General features: G+C 38.7%; 2 protein-coding genes across 2 annotated transcripts in view; one reads left to right on the forward strand and one right to left on the reverse strand.

Annotated features, from left to right (window-relative positions):
* LOC141454740 (LHFPL tetraspan subfamily member 6 protein-like) overlaps nucleotides 1-1,788 on the reverse strand; it is a 603,704-nt gene extending 601,916 nt beyond the window's left edge. The window contains exon 1 of the mRNA XM_074129307.1: nucleotides 1,290-1,788. The gene's annotated coding sequence lies outside the window, so the exon portion shown is untranslated. The remainder of the gene's footprint in view (nucleotides 1-1,289) is intronic.
* A 2,438-nt stretch (nucleotides 1,789-4,226) lies between these two features.
* On the forward strand, nucleotides 4,227-9,134 carry LOC141454430 (uncharacterized). Its single transcript, XM_074128653.1, has one exon. The coding sequence runs from the start codon at nucleotides 4,227-4,229 to the stop codon at nucleotides 9,132-9,134; it is 4,908 nt and encodes a 1,635-aa protein (XP_073984754.1).
* Nucleotides 9,135-17,940: the final 8,806 nt, after the last annotated feature.

Below are 17,940 nucleotides of genomic sequence, written 5' to 3' on the forward strand. Positions count from 1 at the left end.
TTACGTGGCAACGAAATGGTATCGTGACGTACTTCCTGTCCTAGAATCCTAGTACGATTCACGTTAGACTACATATCCGAAAACTTATAATTTATCTAATATTTAAATAGGGGGACTTGATTCCAACATTTCAGGGTTTAAAAGAAATGCTAAGCTAAGTGACATCAGATCAATTTTTTTTATAGGAAAAAGTAGATTTACGTCAATTCAAAACCTTCACAACTTTTTTTTTTGGGGGGGTCCCCCTAAAATAAAATTAACCAAAAATTTAATTTAAAAAAAAATTGTAGACCTTGAAGTGTATTTCAAACTGTTTCAATTTATGATCGATAAAAATAGATAAATAGCCACGTTTCCTCTCACTACGTATAAATTTACGAATATTATCCTTACAAATAAGCTTGTCTATCTAAGAAAAACCGTTTTAAGTTGGATATTAACAAAAATTGAAGAATTAAAAAAAATATATACAGGCATTATTGGAAAAAAATTAATTTACAAGTGTATAAATATCTTGCAAATCGTCTTTGGTGAAATTGAGAAAAAAAATCATTTACAGTTTTCAGCTGATCAGCTGATAGGATATTTGTCTCAGCCCTGGCCAACAATTTACGAGAGCCAGAATTAAGATTTATACCAAGAAAGTGGTATCCTAAAAAATTTATAAAAAAAAAACGACTAATTTAGATCGACTAAAACAAATATCCCATTTCCGGTTAAAAGATAAACTTTTTGTCGAAATTTCAATCGTTAACTGTTCAAATTATTATATTTTTTATTCATTATTTTCAAAATATATAACGGATTAACTTTACATTAAAAAGAGAGAGAAATTACCCTAGAATATCATAGTGTCCCCAATTTGTAAACCCATTTATTGTTGTCACGCTAAGTCGCGTAATGTCGTGAAGAATCTGACAAGAGTAAGGCTAAAAAAAAATAAATAATCTATGATAATAATAAATTAAGACTAAAATTTTAATTTTCTTTATAAACATTTATAAATAAGCATTGATCAAATAGTAGGAATTACTACTTAAAATGTAAAAATAAATATACGTATATATTACAATAATAATAATGAGGTTCCATTGAAGCGATAGTAAAATTGGTCAAATAATTATAATCAGCTGTTTATTTAATTTAAAAAATAAAATAAAGTTCAGCTGGTTTCCAGGGAAGAGGTTAAAATATAATGATAAGGTTATTTTATTTTGTTTGTTTTTTATTTACTATTTTTATTTTTTAATTAATAATTATTTAATTAATAATGCAGGTTATAAACTTGCCTTGGATGATTTTTTTCGCAATTGTGGCAAAGCGAAGTATAATTTTGGCTGGAGTTTCTCTTTATTTTTCTTAACAGTATATTTATTTATTTTATTTTGTGTAGAACTTATTGTTATTTTATATAAAATGATTTAATTATAAAAAGCTTTTTTTGTTTTATTTGGTCAAAATTAAATTAATTTTTTTTTTCGTTATTTCACACTAAAGAAAATTTGAAATTAAATGTGAAAAAAAAAAACGAACAGTTATCTTCGCTGAACGACCGGGCTGAGTGCGCGAACTATACTGAGCTAGTATCTGGTATGATCGAGGAGGTTATAGCGTAGAAACTTCCCCCTCTCTCGGCCGTTCCTTTTGGTCCCCATGTACACACGCTCCTCTGTCCGTCTGGCTCGTTGTTGGCAAGCCCCCACCCAGTTAACCAGTTAGTTCTATAACTGGACACCGTACCAAATTGGAGCAGCACAAACGGGCTTTTTACTCCACAATCTATTCCACCACCTCTTCTTATTCACGTTGTGATCGTAATCAAGTTACCCTTGAATTATCCATTTTCAGGGGCTCCTAAATTATTATTATTTTTTTTTTTTGTTAAAGAAGGAAGTATTTAGTGGAAAATGATCTATGAGTGAGCACTCTAACTCAATATAAAAAAAAAAAAATACTAACACCCACGGGCAGGGCCGGATTTTCCTATAGGCTAACTAGGCTTCAGCCTAGGGCCTCAAGATCAAGAGGGGCCTACATTCAAATTGTTAGCAAAATTAAAATTACACTATTCTAAAAACATAACATATTATATTATACAGTCGACTTTCGATAATTCGAAACTCGATAATTCGAACTCTACAGCTGCTAACTTCGGTAAATCGAAAAAATTCAGTGTATTTAGATACGCTCGATAATTCGAAATCCTTTTCTCTTAACAACAGGGGGAGAGAAGGCTCTATAATTGGAACGAGGCCGCTTCCCCTCTGTTCAGGCCACATTATAAGTTTTGGAGTGTACTGTACCCGAAGTTAAATTATAATTTAAAATATTAAAATAAATTCTAGAAGGGCTACATTCTATGCTGTTTGCTGCCTAACAGCAAACAAAAAAGTTAAACTTTGCACCTTGTTGCTGTGCCCAGCAACAAGAGTCAGTACTCAGTAGTAGTACGGTGCCAGCCACATACGAGCAGACATCAGGGCTTAGTCGGAGTATTGTTTACCTCGCCTATCCCTTGCTCAATTTCTTTGCATTGTCTTATACTTACGTTTTGTACAATTACAACGTTTATGATTATACTTGTACAATTACAACGGTTATAATTATATTTGTGCAAGTACAACGTCTTTGTTATTAATTTGCAAATCAAGAACAAAATAGTGAGTGCAAGTGCGGTAGTGGAAGGCTCGAACGTTTCCGCCTACGATAACGCCTCGTACATGTACGTGAGCAGTTCCGGCGTCCAGCAGGCGCATACCTACGATTATCGTCCGTAGAGAAGCACACCATATATAGCCAGCGGCTTAGCCTAATGGTAGCGTGAGCGACTGCTGACACTAACGCTTCACACCGCAGGTTCGGTTCTCACCAGCATCAAATCGATATTTAGACTTTTTTACTTTACTTTTTATTCCATAAAATAATTATTTTCAAATTTTTATGTTTTGGGCATCCATTCCAATTTTATAATTTAACTTCAATTATAATTATAAGTGCCAAGTGGTAATTGCGGTCATTTTCTCTGTATTTAAGGACCCTCCAATCCCCATTGGGCCTACCTTCTTTAAACAGGGTGCGGAAATAGTAAGGTTCCGCACGGAACCCTATCACGCCCCGACATTTTCTGGCGCCCGAACAGGGACACAAACCCTACATTTCGGCACTGCCCGAATAGTAAATGTTTATTAACAACAACAATAATAATAATAATAATAAAAATTAATAATCATAATAATAAATATTTATTCAAATATTTACTTCATTTCATTTTATTTCATTTTCTCGCCCCGCGAACTAGTACAGTCTGATTCTACTTTTATTCTCTCTCTTCCGGCATCCCGGAAGTATACAAATTATTCTTTAATAACTATTGGGCATTACCAATCATTCAGTTATTATATTTATTTAAAACCACAATTACCACTTAAACCTTTGCGTCTACATTAGACTTAATATTAATTGTGAGCTTCAAGCGCTATTAAAAATCTAATTGAATTACACTTAATTCTTTACGTCTACATTAGACTTTATTATAAATTTTGAATTGTTTAAACGCAATTAATAATTTAATCGAATTACATTTAATTCAATAATAATTATTTCTATTATTTCTTCATTTTAAAAAGTGTTTTGTATTCATTCTTGATTATAGTTTATAATATTTGGCTCATTTAGCCCTTTGTTTATTAATAGTTAGTTCTCAAAACAGAATTTATCTTTCTGGAATACTGTCTATTGTACGCTGGCCATAACATATCTCCCTTCCGCTCATCGCAGAGAAAATATTTAACTATTTTTGCAGCATTTATATAATTGCTTTGTGTTTACTTCAACTTTCCGCATTTCTCTTCTGGTTCCAGGGATTTTATTTTGATTTTCTAGCAGTTCATCAATTCTATTGCTCAGAATGGAAGGCCTTACCCCCGAACGAACCGCAGAGTTCACTCATCTGAAGTCAAAACTTCAAAACTTAGCTCATGAGATTAAAGCTCTTTTAGAACAAGGGCGATCCATCACTGAGGACCCTTCCCAATTATTTCTATTCAAGGGTATGTACAAGAAGTTAGATTCTTATTTTGACACCTTCCAGTCTACATGGGATAAAATAATAGAGCTAGTACTCTCCTGGCAGTTAACTAGCCTCTTTCCCAGTCAACAAGATAAACAATTACAGCAGACTGTGAAACGCTATTATTATAAAAATTAGCGCCATATATGAGCATCACATGAATCCAACTCCTGTTGCAGCTCCTGCGCCAGCATCTGGCCAGGCTTCAACCTTAAGCGAATCACGTATTATAAGAGCTCAGTATCCTAAGATAAATCTTCCTACCTTTGATGGGAACCAGGCAGAATGGCCGCTCTTTCGCGACACTTTCACTGCCCTTATTCACTCAGATGCTTCTTTATCTGGAATTGAAAAGTTTCTTTTCCTTATTTCATGCCTTAAGGGTCCAGCCCTCACCTTAATTAAGGGGATCGACATTGAGGAGGCCAACTATTCTCAAGCCTGGAACTTGCTCAATGCCACCTATAATGACAAGCGCAGATTGGCGAATAAATACCTCAAGACGGTATTGGATTATACCCCTCTTAAAAACAAGCCAACTTCCAATTCCATTAAGCATCTACTGACTACTGTTGTTGAGTGCATCGATTCCTTCCGGAAGTTAAAAATTCCTCAAGCGGACGACTACTTATTATTCTATCTGGTCCTCCGTTGCCTAGATAAGGGCACAAGGACAGCCTTTGAAACGCAGTACGCGCGCACAGAATTTCCCACCTATCAAAATCTTATAGATTTTATTAGAATAGAGTGGAGGTCCTCGGAACTAACTAATGAGGACTCAGGCCCTCCCTCAAATCCATTACGAGCTAGTCACCCTCCGGCAAACGGAAGGGGAGGTACATCTCATGCGTCTCTTCTTGTTGATAACAAGGTTGTAGGCAATCCGCCATTACAAAGGAAGAAAACGTATCCTGATTCATCTAAGGCTGCCCGAATATCATGTCCTGTTTGCAAATCGGCCCATGGTCTATATCAATGTGACCCTTTCCGCAAGGCTTCTCCTTCAGAGCGCATCAAGCTGCTAAAGGATTGGAAGGGCTGCACCAACTGTCTTTCCGCTAAGCATGGGAAGGATACATGCAGTTCACAAAGAAGATGCCAGCTTTGCGCTAAAATGCATCATACTTGGCTGCACCTCTCGCAACCTCCAACACAACCTACTCCTTCCGCATCCTCTACAGTACCAAGTACTAGCGGCATAACCTTGGGTACTCAAAACATTCACACAGAGGTTCTGTTGGGCACAGCTGTGATTGAAGTGCAATCTGCACAAGGCAGTTACCAAAGGGTGCGCGCGGTCCTTGATAATGGAAGTCAGCACTCGTTTATGACCCTCGACTGCGCTACGAGGTTAGGCCTGATCCCGCAGCCCTATGCACAATGCATATCCGGCATTGGTCAGGCACCCCTTAGTGGCATAGTGGGCAAATTGACCTGTCACATTCGATCAGCGCTCTACTCAGATCTTCGCGCAGACTTTGCCCCAGAGGTCATAGTAGTCACGCGCATTACTGGCCCTCTCCCTCATAAGCAACTTCCTTCCGAATTGCTAAATTTGTATAGATCATATGTACTCGCCGACGAAGAATTCTGGAAGCCAGCTCCAATCGAATTCTTGCTAGGAGGCGATCTATTCTATGACATAATCAAAGGGAAGCCCCTTACGTTAGGTCCTGATTCACCTAAGCTACTTCCAACAATATTCGGTTTTGTGGCAGCGGGCCCCACTAAAACCTCCACCTTATGCCAAGAGTCATCCACTCTATTAGCGCCTTCCACTAGTGATATGGAGAACATCATGGCAAGGTTTTGGGAAGTGGAAGAACTGCCTAAAACACGCATTGTGTCAGAGGAAGAAAATGCTTGCGAATCCCATTTCATTTCTACTCATAGTAGAACCCCTGAGGGACGCTACATAGTGTCTTTACCATTCAAAGATTCCATCTGTAACTTGGACAACCCCAAGCAGCAAGCGCTAACCCGGTTTTTTAACTTGGAAGCCAAGCTCGAAAGAAATGCCTCATTAAAAGAGCAGTATCATGCCTTCATGATGGGATACCTAACATTAGGCCACATGAAGGTAGCCCCTTCGGACACTTCCCTTTACACCATTCCTCACCATGCGGTATACAAAGAACAGAATGGCCAGATGAAATTACGCGTTGTATTTGACGCATCATGCAGCACTCGAGGTGGATCGCTAAACGATCATCTGTTTGCTGGTCCTAAGCTACAGCTGGATATAGGCGATGTCATCACTAGCTTGCGCGTACATCAGTTCGTTTTTATTGCCGACATAGTCAAAATGTATCGCCAGATCCTGTTGGATCCAAGCGACAGAAAGTATCAGCACATCCTGTGGAGATTCAACCCAGACGAACCCCTGCAAGAGTACGAGTTATGTACGGTCACTTATGGTGAGAAGGCCTCTGCCTTCTTGGCCCAGAGAACCCTCAAACAGCTGGTGCATGACGAAGGCGACTCATATCCTCTAGCTTCAAGAGCTCTACTCGAGGATATTTACGTTGACGACATCGCCACTGGGGCATCGACCATCGAGGGTGTCATGCACCTTAAAGAAGAGCTCGTTACCCTGCTGGGCAAGGGAGGTTTCCACTTGAGTAAATGGGCCTCCAACTCCCCAGATTTATTGCATACTCTCCGCGAGGATGAAATTGGTGATCCCTGTATAGCCCTGTCCGACGATAGCCACGCTATCAAGATACTCGGCATTCAATGGAGCCCCAGCGAGGACGTGCTTTCATATCAAATACGCATTCCACCTTTGAAACTCACCAAGAGAGCGATCCTATCCGCCATTGCCCGCATCTATGACCCCCTGGGATATTTAGCCCCGGCAATTTTCTTCGCTAAGACGCTTCTCCAGGACCTTTGGGTAGCGAAAATTGGTTGGGATGAGGTAGGCCCCTCACAAATCGTGAACAAGTGGCAATTGTTCGTAGACCAGCTTAGCTGTTTAAGCGAAATAAAGCTTCGCCGCCACTTCACGTCACCAAACGCCACGCTACACCTAATAGTAGGTTTCAGCGATGCTTCACAGCGAGGCTATTCAGCTGTTCTATATTTGCTAGCCACGCTTCCCGAGGGTGTCCAAGCATCCCTGCTCAAGGCAAAAACAAAGCTTGCACCCATCAAGCCAACCACAATCCCGCGCCTAGAGCTGTGTGGAGCATTACTTCTCAGCAAGCTCTTCCACTCATGTCAAGGGCTGGTGACCAGGTTAGGCATCAGAGAATCCATCTTCTTCACAGACTCTCAGGTGGTGCTGGGTTGGCTTTCCACTCCACCAGAGTTGCTTAACACGTACGTAGCCCACAGAATTGTCGCTATATTGGACAATACCCAGAGAAACCAATGGAAGTATGTGCCATCCCAGGAAAATCCTGCAGATTGCGCATCGCGAGGCACTCTTCCAGGTGAACTTCTCCACCATCCTCTATGGTGGGCGGGGCCCTCTTGGCTGCGTACCATACCGAGTAATTGGCTCGAGCCAATCGCTCCACACGACCAACCTCTTCCTGAACTTAAATTAAAAAACATCACCGCGCTCAATACCACATCTGACTCAGACGCATTCGACTGGATTGAGCGTTTCAGTACGTACCCCAAGCTGGTGCGTAGCACTGCCTATGTCCTAAGGTTCATAAACAAGTTGCAACACCGTGCACTGCCCATTGGCCCTATATCGCTTCCCGAATATAGGAAGGCCGGAAAGCTTCTTGTAAAGCTTGCACAACGCTGCTATGTGACCTTTGACGGTAAGGTAGTAAACCTTAGATCCCTTTCCTCCCTGCGTCCATTCATTGACCAGGAAGGCCTTTTGAGGGTGGGTGGACGACTCGAACACTCTCGCCTCCCATATGATGCCAAGCATCCTTACATTATCCCCTCCAAATCTCACCTTACACAATTGTTGATTGATCATTATCATTTAACCTATCTGCATGCAGGAAGCACAGCGCTCCAAGCCATGCTGCAGACTAGGTACTGGATCCCCGGAGCCAGGGGAATAATTCGCCGCCGCGTCTTCCATTGCGTTACATGCTACAAGACAACGCGTGCTCCTCAAGCTCCCCTTATGGGCAATCTGCCCTCCTCACGACTTGAGGAGGGGCAGGTGTTCGCTCGCGTTGGCGTAGATTTTGGAGGTCCGTTCTACATACGTGAATCCTTGCGGCGAAAGGCTGCTCTCGGGAAGGCATACTTATGCCTATTTGTCTGTATGTCCACTAAAGCCGTGCACCTGGAACTAGTATCCAAGTGCACAACTGACGCCTTTCTGGCAGCACTCGAACGCTTTGTCAGCAGAAGAGGAAAGCCGGCGCACATCTATTCGGATTGTGGTACAAATTTCATCGGCTCGGCTCATCGCCTCAGAAAATTAATGGTGCTACTTAGGTCGGCTCAAGCGCAAGAACGGATCACTCAATATACCGTGCCTCAGGAGATTGAGTGGTCTTTCAATCCACCTTCAGCTCCCCACTTTGGAGGGCTATGGGAGGCCGGCATCAAGTCCTGTAAAACCATCTTACACAAGGTGATTGGGGAGAACGCGCTTACTTACGAAGAACTGGCTACATTGTTCTGCAGAATAGAAGGCATCCTCAACTCTAGACCCCTTATACCTATGGGATCCGACCCAGATAACATAGCTTGTCTGACTCCAGGGCACTTCCTCATCGGAAGATCCATAACCGCCTTACCCGAGGAGCACTCTCCTGGGAGCACAGGACTATCTCAGCGCTGGCAACTTATTCAGGACAAAACGCAGCACTTCTGGAATCGGTGGCGCATGGAGTACCTCCATTTCCTCCAGCAACGCCAGAAGTGGCTAAAGAGCACCCCTAATATTCTGGTGGGAGATTTGGTTATCCTCAAAGAGCCCAATTCCCCACAGAAATCTTGGCCATTAGCTAGAGTCACAGAAACACATCCCGGCAGCGACGGTATAGTCCGGGTAGTTACGATACGGACTAAAACCGGCACCTACAAGAGGCCCGTAGCCAAATTGGTTCCTTTGGCGCCTCTTAACCAACAATCCTAACTATCAAATTAATACATTCAAGCCGTGCGCAATGCACCAGCTTGCTTACTGATGCCAAGCATCCATATCATTCCCTTTATTTAACTTTCATTTCAATCTATCAAGTCTTTCCATACCGACCGAACTGCAGCTTTACAACCCTTGGTAAACTCCTTCTCCTAGCCTTACTACCCCTTGAACCAGAATAGGCCATCTTCCGCGGATCTCGCTGCTTCACAATGAACTATAGACCTTGGAAAATTTAATATAATTTTGGTGGGCGGTATGTTCAGGCCACATTATAAGTTTTGGAGTGTACTGTACCCGAAGTTAAATTATAATTTAAAATATTAAAATAAATTCTAGAAGGGCTACATTCTATGCTGTTTGCTGCCTAACAGCAAACAAAAAAGTTAAACTTTGCACCTTGTTGCTGTGCCCAGCAACAAGAGTCAGTACTCAGTAGTAGTACGGTGCCAGCCACATACGAGCAGACATCAGGGCTTAGTCGGAGTATTGTTTACCTCGCCTATCCCTTGCTCAATTTCTTTGCATTGTCTTATACTTACGTTTTGTACAATTACAACGTTTATGATTATACTTGTACAATTACAACGGTTATAATTATATTTGTGCAAGTACAACGTCTTTGTTATTAATTTGCAAATCAAGAACAAAATAGTGAGTGCAAGTGCGGTAGTGGAAGGCTCGAACGTTTCCGCCTACGATAACGCCTCGTACATGTACGTGAGCAGTTCCGGCGTCCAGCAGGCGCATACCTACGATTATCGTCCGTAGAGAAGCACACCATATATAGCCAGCGGCTTAGCCTAATGGTAGCGTGAGCGACTGCTGACACTAACGCTTCACACCGCAGGTTCGATTCTCACCAGCATCAAATCGGTATTTAGACTTTTTTACTTTACTTTTTATTCCATAAAATAATTATTTTCAAATTTTTATGTTTTGGGCATCCATTCCAATTTTATAATTTAACTTCAATTATAATTATAAGTGCCAAGTGGTAATTGCGGTCATTTTCTCTGTATTTAAGGACCCTCCAATCCCCATTGGGCCTACCTTCTTTAAACAGGGTGCGGAAATAGTAAGGTTCCGCACGGAACCCTATCACGCCCCGACACCCTCTTTATAATTCGAATTTTCCCTAGTAATGTTTACTTCTCATTTTCCGCTTATTGTCCATTTCCTGCGTAATGTTTCCCTCCTTTCCTGTCCAGTTTAACTTTCCAATTCTCTTTCTTAGTTTGTCACGATGAGTGCAAAGGGGAAGTACGTCTCCCTTACTGTGTCCGACAAAGAAAAATGATCGCGGCCGTGGAAAGTGGTTCGAAAAAAAGAAGATATCGCCAAAACTTTCAATATTCCACCATCAACGCTTTCTACAATTCTAAGTCACTGACTAAGTCAAGCCACATTGAAACAAAAAACTGTTCTTCATTTTTTTAATTAGGTACATATGTATATTATTATTTATTGAAATGTTAATACATATGTAATTTTTTTGTTCTTTTTTGTCGTTTTCATTATTTTTACTTTTTTACTTGAGGCTATATATGTCTAAAACTTAGGTAAGCTCATACGTATTTTCAATATACGTATGTACATACGTATATATAATAAAAACTCTTAATAATTCGAATTTTTTTCCCCCTTCTTGATAATTCGAAGTCTCGATAATTCGAATTTTTCTTGTAGTCCCTTGGATTTCGATTTATCGAGAGTCGACTGTATTAATACGAGAATAAATTATACCGAAGATGGTGGAAAATCCATTAAACTAAAAGAACTCAACAATACTATTGACGTTGATAATCGTTGGGTAGTACCATATTCTCCATTACTACTAAAAACGTATAACGCACACATAAATGCTGAGTACTACAATTCAGTGAAAGCTATAAAATATATTTGCAAATATGTGAACAAAGGAAGCGATATGGCAGTGTTTGGGGTGGAAAATACAACTGCATCTAACGATGAAGTCACCCAATATCAACTGGGACGCTACATAAGTAGCAATGAGGCTGAATGGCGTATTTTATCATTTTCCATTCATGAGCGATATCCAACGGTTGTTCATTTAGCAGAAAATGGACAGCGTGTGTATTTTACATCAGAAAATGTACGTGCAAGAGCAATGTCACCACCGCCGACAACATTAACTGAATTTTTCACATTATGTAGAAATGATACCTTTGCAAGGACACTACTGTACTCTGAAGTAGGGGTAATTTTATTGTTAATTTTCATTTCGATGTATTGTATACATTTGGTCATTAATAAACTATGTTTGAGGTATCAAAACTGCCTTTTTGTTCAAACACAGCAACGTGTGAACGGCTACAGCTGGTTATACTATAAGATAAATTAATATTTATATAATTCGAATTTTGTTATATTCCACTCTGAGTTAAAGATAAATAAACGTTTCACGATCTAGCTTATTGTAATATCCTCAGATAAAGAAGTTATTCAAGCATTCTTATAACGTAAAATATTTAAATAATAAAAAACTATTTAGAATAATTAAATAAATAATAAAATCTATTAAAACTTAAATTTGGAACATTCCAGGAATGTTGAAGATACTTTTATTATGGTGAGATGCCGGTTTATTGCGAAGTAAGATAGCAACATTAACGCAATATTAAGGTGTATTAAATGAGTTGCTGAAGTTCCGAGCGGGAATGGCATTCCTGAACCGGATGTGCTACTTTGCCGGATAGATTTTCCGCTTGTTAGTAATTTTCCCGGCAAATATCTCACATAATGTTTCTCTTAGCTTCATCTTCATGAATATAGCTGCATGCACCGAGCAAACTAAGTTTTGTGCCATAATAATTCCAGCAAAATAATTAGGGTTATGGGAGTCGTTCCTTTCTTCTATTTCTCACTATTTCTCCCAACGGATGGTGAAAAGGAGGTAAATATTGTAATTGTAACTCGTCGCAACTCCGAAGTACCATTTTTAGGACGGAATCTAACCATCTATTTGTACTCAGGATGCCATAAAATAAAAAATTTCCCTTTAAAGATTATTATACGTTATTATTGATCTTTACACTTGTCTTGAAGAAGATATTCCCGGAAAATCATTTCAGGAATTTCCTCCAGACCCAGAATTTGACCATTACATTTATCCTCCCCTTCATACTGTATAAGACACTGAGCCGTACATTACTTTTATTTCTTTTAACTTAAGACGCGCCATTATCTCAGATCATTGACGCCCGGAGCTTTTTTTTTTTTCACGAGTACTGCCGGACTCCAGACAGAGTTACCTCAATACAAAACCGTCAGTCACCAGACTAAGAAGCTCCTAAGGAAGAGAACCCGCAGCTGGATTCGAACCAGGATCTCCACGTAATGCCCTAACCCCAGTGCTAATTGAAGTAGTACACTTTAGAGAAAAGTCTATTCTCCTAATTTTACCACAAAGCACCCTTGATGAGATTTTCTTGTGGGTGGGTGGAGAAGGGAATCAAATAAAAGGACAGCCCTTAACGTGAGTCTTTCAAATTAGGGCAGGGATATAGTTGGGCGCGCATCCCTTGGATTAAATTAATTATTAAAAATTTTTGAGTTTAACAAAAAATGTCTGAATTCCTGTGAAACTGTACCAGTTCTATCAGGTTTTCTCACAAACCTATCCTGATCCTTTGAGCTCTTATAAAACAGGAGGTCTAAAAAAAACAAACTTTTCATCCAACTGTTTCTTAAAACAGTTTTTCGTCTTCCAGTAATTTATTAGGGAAATATTTTCAAATTTCTGTATGCCCTCACTATAATTCTATCGTTTTATCTATTTATCTGTTGTTAAAGCGAATTATATTTCGCTAAAAATTTTAAGTTTACAAAAAATCGAAAATTAATTGTCCACAATTACGAGATTTAGTAACAGGAAGAAGTCGTGTGATTATTTCGCGCCAAACTTTTTTTTCCCCTGCTCTAAACGGGAAATAGATCGTGTCCCTCCAATCCTGCAGTAAAAGTTCCCTAGCATACTAAATCTTTCTCCACTTGTCCTTAAAACAAAAAAAAAACTCCACCTATATTTTTCATTTTCTGCAGAGAGTTCCAACTAGTATGGGTCATTGGCGTTGCAGGTTAATTTATTGTTACGCCCCCTCCAGAGGAGGGAGGAGTAAAAAAAAAATTAACCAATCTTGGCATACAGCCGAATGAAATAGGAATTATTAAAAACAAAGAGTACAGTAAATCCGGGCACGGATAATCAAGTGCGCAAGTTTCCGAGGTAACATTATCTCTATCTCGGATAAATTATAGGCGCAAAAACACGAGAGATGATGGTTTAATAATTACAGCGCGGGATGGTTACCAAAATAATCAACTGGGGTGGAGAAAATAATTAAATTAAAAAATAGGAAACTAATAAGCGGAAACATGACCGGAAAAACATGAACTTCCTCTTCGTCTCTCTATTCCAAAAAAGCGGAAACAAGTTTTCAATTTCTAACTTTCCACAACTCTCTCTTAAACTTGGAATCTCCTTTATTTAGCTAAAACTAAGCTTTGGCTTTTATTACGAGGGTTGGATGAAAAGTAATGCACACATGTTTGCCGAACGCGCGAACGAAGAACTTCAAAAAGCACGCGAGGTGGCATTTGGAAGTCACATTTCCCCTTATTATGTACGTATGTGCAGTTTGAACTCGCTGCGTTCAGCCAGTGTATTTTTAGACGCCGAAGTATGGACACGTGTACTGGTGCTATGTCTCTGCGTACTGTTATCGGACTTTCTTTTGAATATTGTGACACAGGGGACGAATCATGGGTCCATCATTACGACACCCAGAAGAGAAAAGGCAGAGCACTGAAATATCAACATGCGTCTTTTTCACCTCGGCCGAAAAAATTCTTCTCACTGTGTTTTAGGATACTCACCAAGTTTATGTGACCGATTTTCACGGAACCAGGGGCAACGGTAAATTCTTCTCCGTTCGTACAGTCTCTAAGAAACCTCCGACGTTGAGATTGTCGTGTTAGAGCCAGCTTGGCACCAATAATCTTGCAACATGACTCAACGCTCGCCCTCACACCTCGCGCGAAACTGCAGAGGCTCTGGAAAAACTGAAGTTTGAACCAATTCCACACCCTCTTTATTCGACCGGATCTTGCCCCCAGCGATTTTTATTTGTTTCTACTCAAGAGAGACCTCAAGGGTAATTACTACTCCTCAGACGATGAGGTGAAGGCAGCTGTCAATTCCTGGATTCAAGAAAAGCCAAAAGAATTCTTCAGTGATGGAATGGAAAAACTTATTTCACGTTGGGAGAAATGTACTAGCGTTAATGGTGACTACATTGAAAAGTAATACATAATTGTGAAGCTTAAGAATTGCACTTTAATATACTTTCTGTCCGAACTTGATAACACTTTTCTTTCCCCCTCTCCTAGCATGTGTGTATTACTTTTCAGCCAACCCTGTGCTGATTGCCCAGCTGGTCCAGCTTGAGTAGGTGGCCTGGTAAGTCTAGCATCAGAGGTTGCTGATCCAGCTGGTCAGAAATGGAGCCCTGTTTGTTCATTGGTCCAGAAACCAAGGTGTTCGCAAACGCGAGAACAGTTCTTAAGGCAATAGCTTAGGATAGAACACGTCAAAATCCTGGAACTATCTGTTTTTCCGGTGTTAAATCTGATTAAGAGTGTTATGCCCGATCTGAGTAAACCCGAGAACGCCCACTACAAGTCAAATCTTAGAATCAGCAAAAAATACAAAGTATTTTTAATTAGGAGTACGATAACGGAACAAGAAAAGCAAAAACAGGAAGTTGAACAAGACAAATAACGCTAATTTTGATAATTCCTAAGAAGACGGATGTAACTAGGACGACAAGTGTTAACAGCGGACAAATTAGTAGGACTCAAACTCTGAACTTTTTAGTTATATTTAATTCTTACAACTTGAGAAAGAATTTACCCTTCTCCTCTCGTAGAAATACTCTTAATCGAATTTTGGGAGGGGGAATTCAAATAAGTTGTAGATTTATGTGTCGTTAGTTAAAGAAAATTTTTTTAATAAAATCATAAAAACCGTTTACGATAGAAATCTTAAAATTCGGTAAGTGGCTATTCGTTAAAGTGACACTTCCGGTCTGCCAACTTCCTTTAGATTAAGAAATGTAGTCCCACATTTAATTCTTATCACAACTATAAGGGTGACAAGATAGTACAATGTACAATTACGAGTAAGAGCGGCCCCCTCCATTATAAGAAAAAGGCTTAATAAGAGTTTTTCTTGAATAAATCTTTCAAATAAAGGTTACAAATCTACTACGCATGCGCAATTAGCAGACCGAGTTTAAGGAAAAATCGTTGGAGCCGCTTTTTTGGGGAGGAAATCCGGAAAAACCGCAAAAATTCATTCTGTAAAGTGGTACTTCCGGTGGACTGATTTTGACCGAATACCTTATTGTCACTTCCTCTGTTGGTAATTAAACGAAATATCAGATATTAACTTCCTGTAATTTTTCGTTTGCAAGTTACCATGGAAACGGGCACTCTCTCTCTATCTCTCTCTCTCTTCTTACCACTTTCCCAAACCGAGAAAACCTCAAAAACAGGAACTTCCGGTGGAAAATTCAAAATTGAAAATCTGCACGATGACAATAACCTCTCTTTCTTCGAGTAAGAGAAGGTACTATGCAAATTTATCAATGACAGAATCAGTACCAGGTTCAAAGAATTTATTAATGGGAGATCTCGATTAGTAAAGAAGATTAGAGATGAAGTTCCTGTACTGAAATAGAAACCAACTAACTATACAGAATAACAATTATTTTATAACAAATATAAGGACCATAGCTCAATTAGTATAGAAGATTCGAGATGAAGTTCTTATACTGCAATATAGAAACCAACTACGAGTAACTATACAGAATAACAATTATTTTATAACAAATATAAGGACCAGAGCTCGATTAGTATAGAAGATTCGAGATGAAGTTCTTATACTGCAATATAGAAACCAACTACGAGTAACTATACAGAATAACAATTATTTTATAACAAATATAAGGACCAGAGCTCGATTAGTATAGAAGATTCGAGATGAAGTTCTAATACCGCAATAGAAACCAACAGATAATAACAAATATATGGACCAGTCAAAAATTCCTACCTTGTATTGCTGTCGGCTGGGACGTGAGACATCTCTTGCAGTCCACACACGTCCATCGATGTCTTCAGCTGATCATCAACACACTGGACACTGGACACAGTTTAAAAAGTGTAACGCAACAAAAAAAATACTGTAACGCATTGCTTTTCTTTAAAAGAACGGAATTTGGAATAACCGAATTACTTTCTTTTTTTTTGTTAACAATAAACGCACTGGTTAAAGAGAGCACTTCCTTTACTTAAAGAGAACACTTCCGGTATAAACACTTCCGTAAAGTTTAACACTCCCGCACTTCCTGTGAATGGGAAGAAAAAATAAATTAATAATGTGCTCTATAGAAATGAAATTTAAAAATAAAAATGTCTGTAGCTTCTAGAAACAATTATGTACGTGCGATTAACCTAAATATCTTTGGGGCCTTAAAAAAACCAAACAAAAATAGGCTTCCTAGAGGTTCAAAGGTTTAAAAGGGTCATTGTTTTGGGTAGAAGTTATTTGAAAGAAGTTTAATCAAAGTGTTATATTGTCCTTGGGCCATTAAAGTTTGCTGGTGATTCGCTTAAGCTAAGTTAGTTGTAAGAGGTTACTGGTAGTTGATTGAAGAAAAAGTTGATTGGATAGCAAGTATGTATGTATTTTATTGTTTATAAACACAAAGTTATAACAGTGAGTTTGCTTACAGATTTAAAATAAATTTTCTTAACTTAAATGATTTTTTTAAGAAAAAATATAAATCATTAATTTTGCGCTCATCCTCTATTACAAGCAACCGTTCAATACTTCCCAATTTGGTGTCGTTCACAGATAAATATTTACTGATATGATCATTTCTAAACATTGAGAATACAGGGCACTCCAGTATAAAATGTATAATGTCATTTGTCTGATTCAAATCACATAAATTACAAGGCTCTTCGTTATTGAATTTAAGGGCATCATTATTAATACTAATCTTGGAGATTTTCTTACTAGCCAGTCGCAGCTGAGCTAATAATCTTATTTTATTTATGTGTACTTTGAATTCTAAATATTTCTCCGGCAGACCTAAACTGCTTACATTTCTATAGTATAGGTTAAAATTGGAATTAATGACTTTTTGTACGTCCATACTTATTAAATGATTTTTTTAAGAAAAAATATAAATCATTAATTTTGCGCTCATCCTCTATTACAAGCAACCGTTCAATACTTCCCAATTTGGTGTCGTTCACAGATAAATATTTACTGATATGATCATTTCTAAACATTGAGAATACAGGGCACTCCAGTATAAAATGTATAATGTCATTTGTCTGATTCAAATCGCATAAATTACAAGGCTCTTCGCTATTGAATTTAAGGGCATCATTATTAATACTAATCTTGGAGATTTTCTTACTAGCCAGTCGCAGCTGAGCTAATAATCTTATTTTATTTATGTGTACATTGAATTCTAAATATTTCTCCGGCAGACCTAAACTGCTTACATTTCTATAGTATAGGTTAAAATTGGAATTAATGACTTTTTGTACGTCCATACTTATTAAATGATTTTTTAACTTTTCTACAGAGCTCTTTCTATTTTTTATTATTAATTCTAAATTTTGACTCGTCCAAACATCTTTGGCTCCTATTGCACAGAGAAACTTCCTAAGTTCACGAGCCCAATTAAACGGCATTGCAAGA

This window comes from Rhodnius prolixus, unplaced genomic scaffold, assembly GCF_049639745.1.
Source record: "Rhodnius prolixus isolate KJV_2025 unplaced genomic scaffold, Rpr scaffold_9, whole genome shotgun sequence".
NCBI classification, from domain to species: Eukaryota; Metazoa; Arthropoda; class Insecta; order Hemiptera; family Reduviidae; genus Rhodnius; species Rhodnius prolixus.

Excerpts from the sequence above, each read along its gene's own strand:
- LOC141454430 (XM_074128653.1), top strand. The coding sequence starts at position 4,227 with ATGAATCCAACTCCTGTTGCAGCTCCTGCGCCAGCATCTGGCCAGGCT.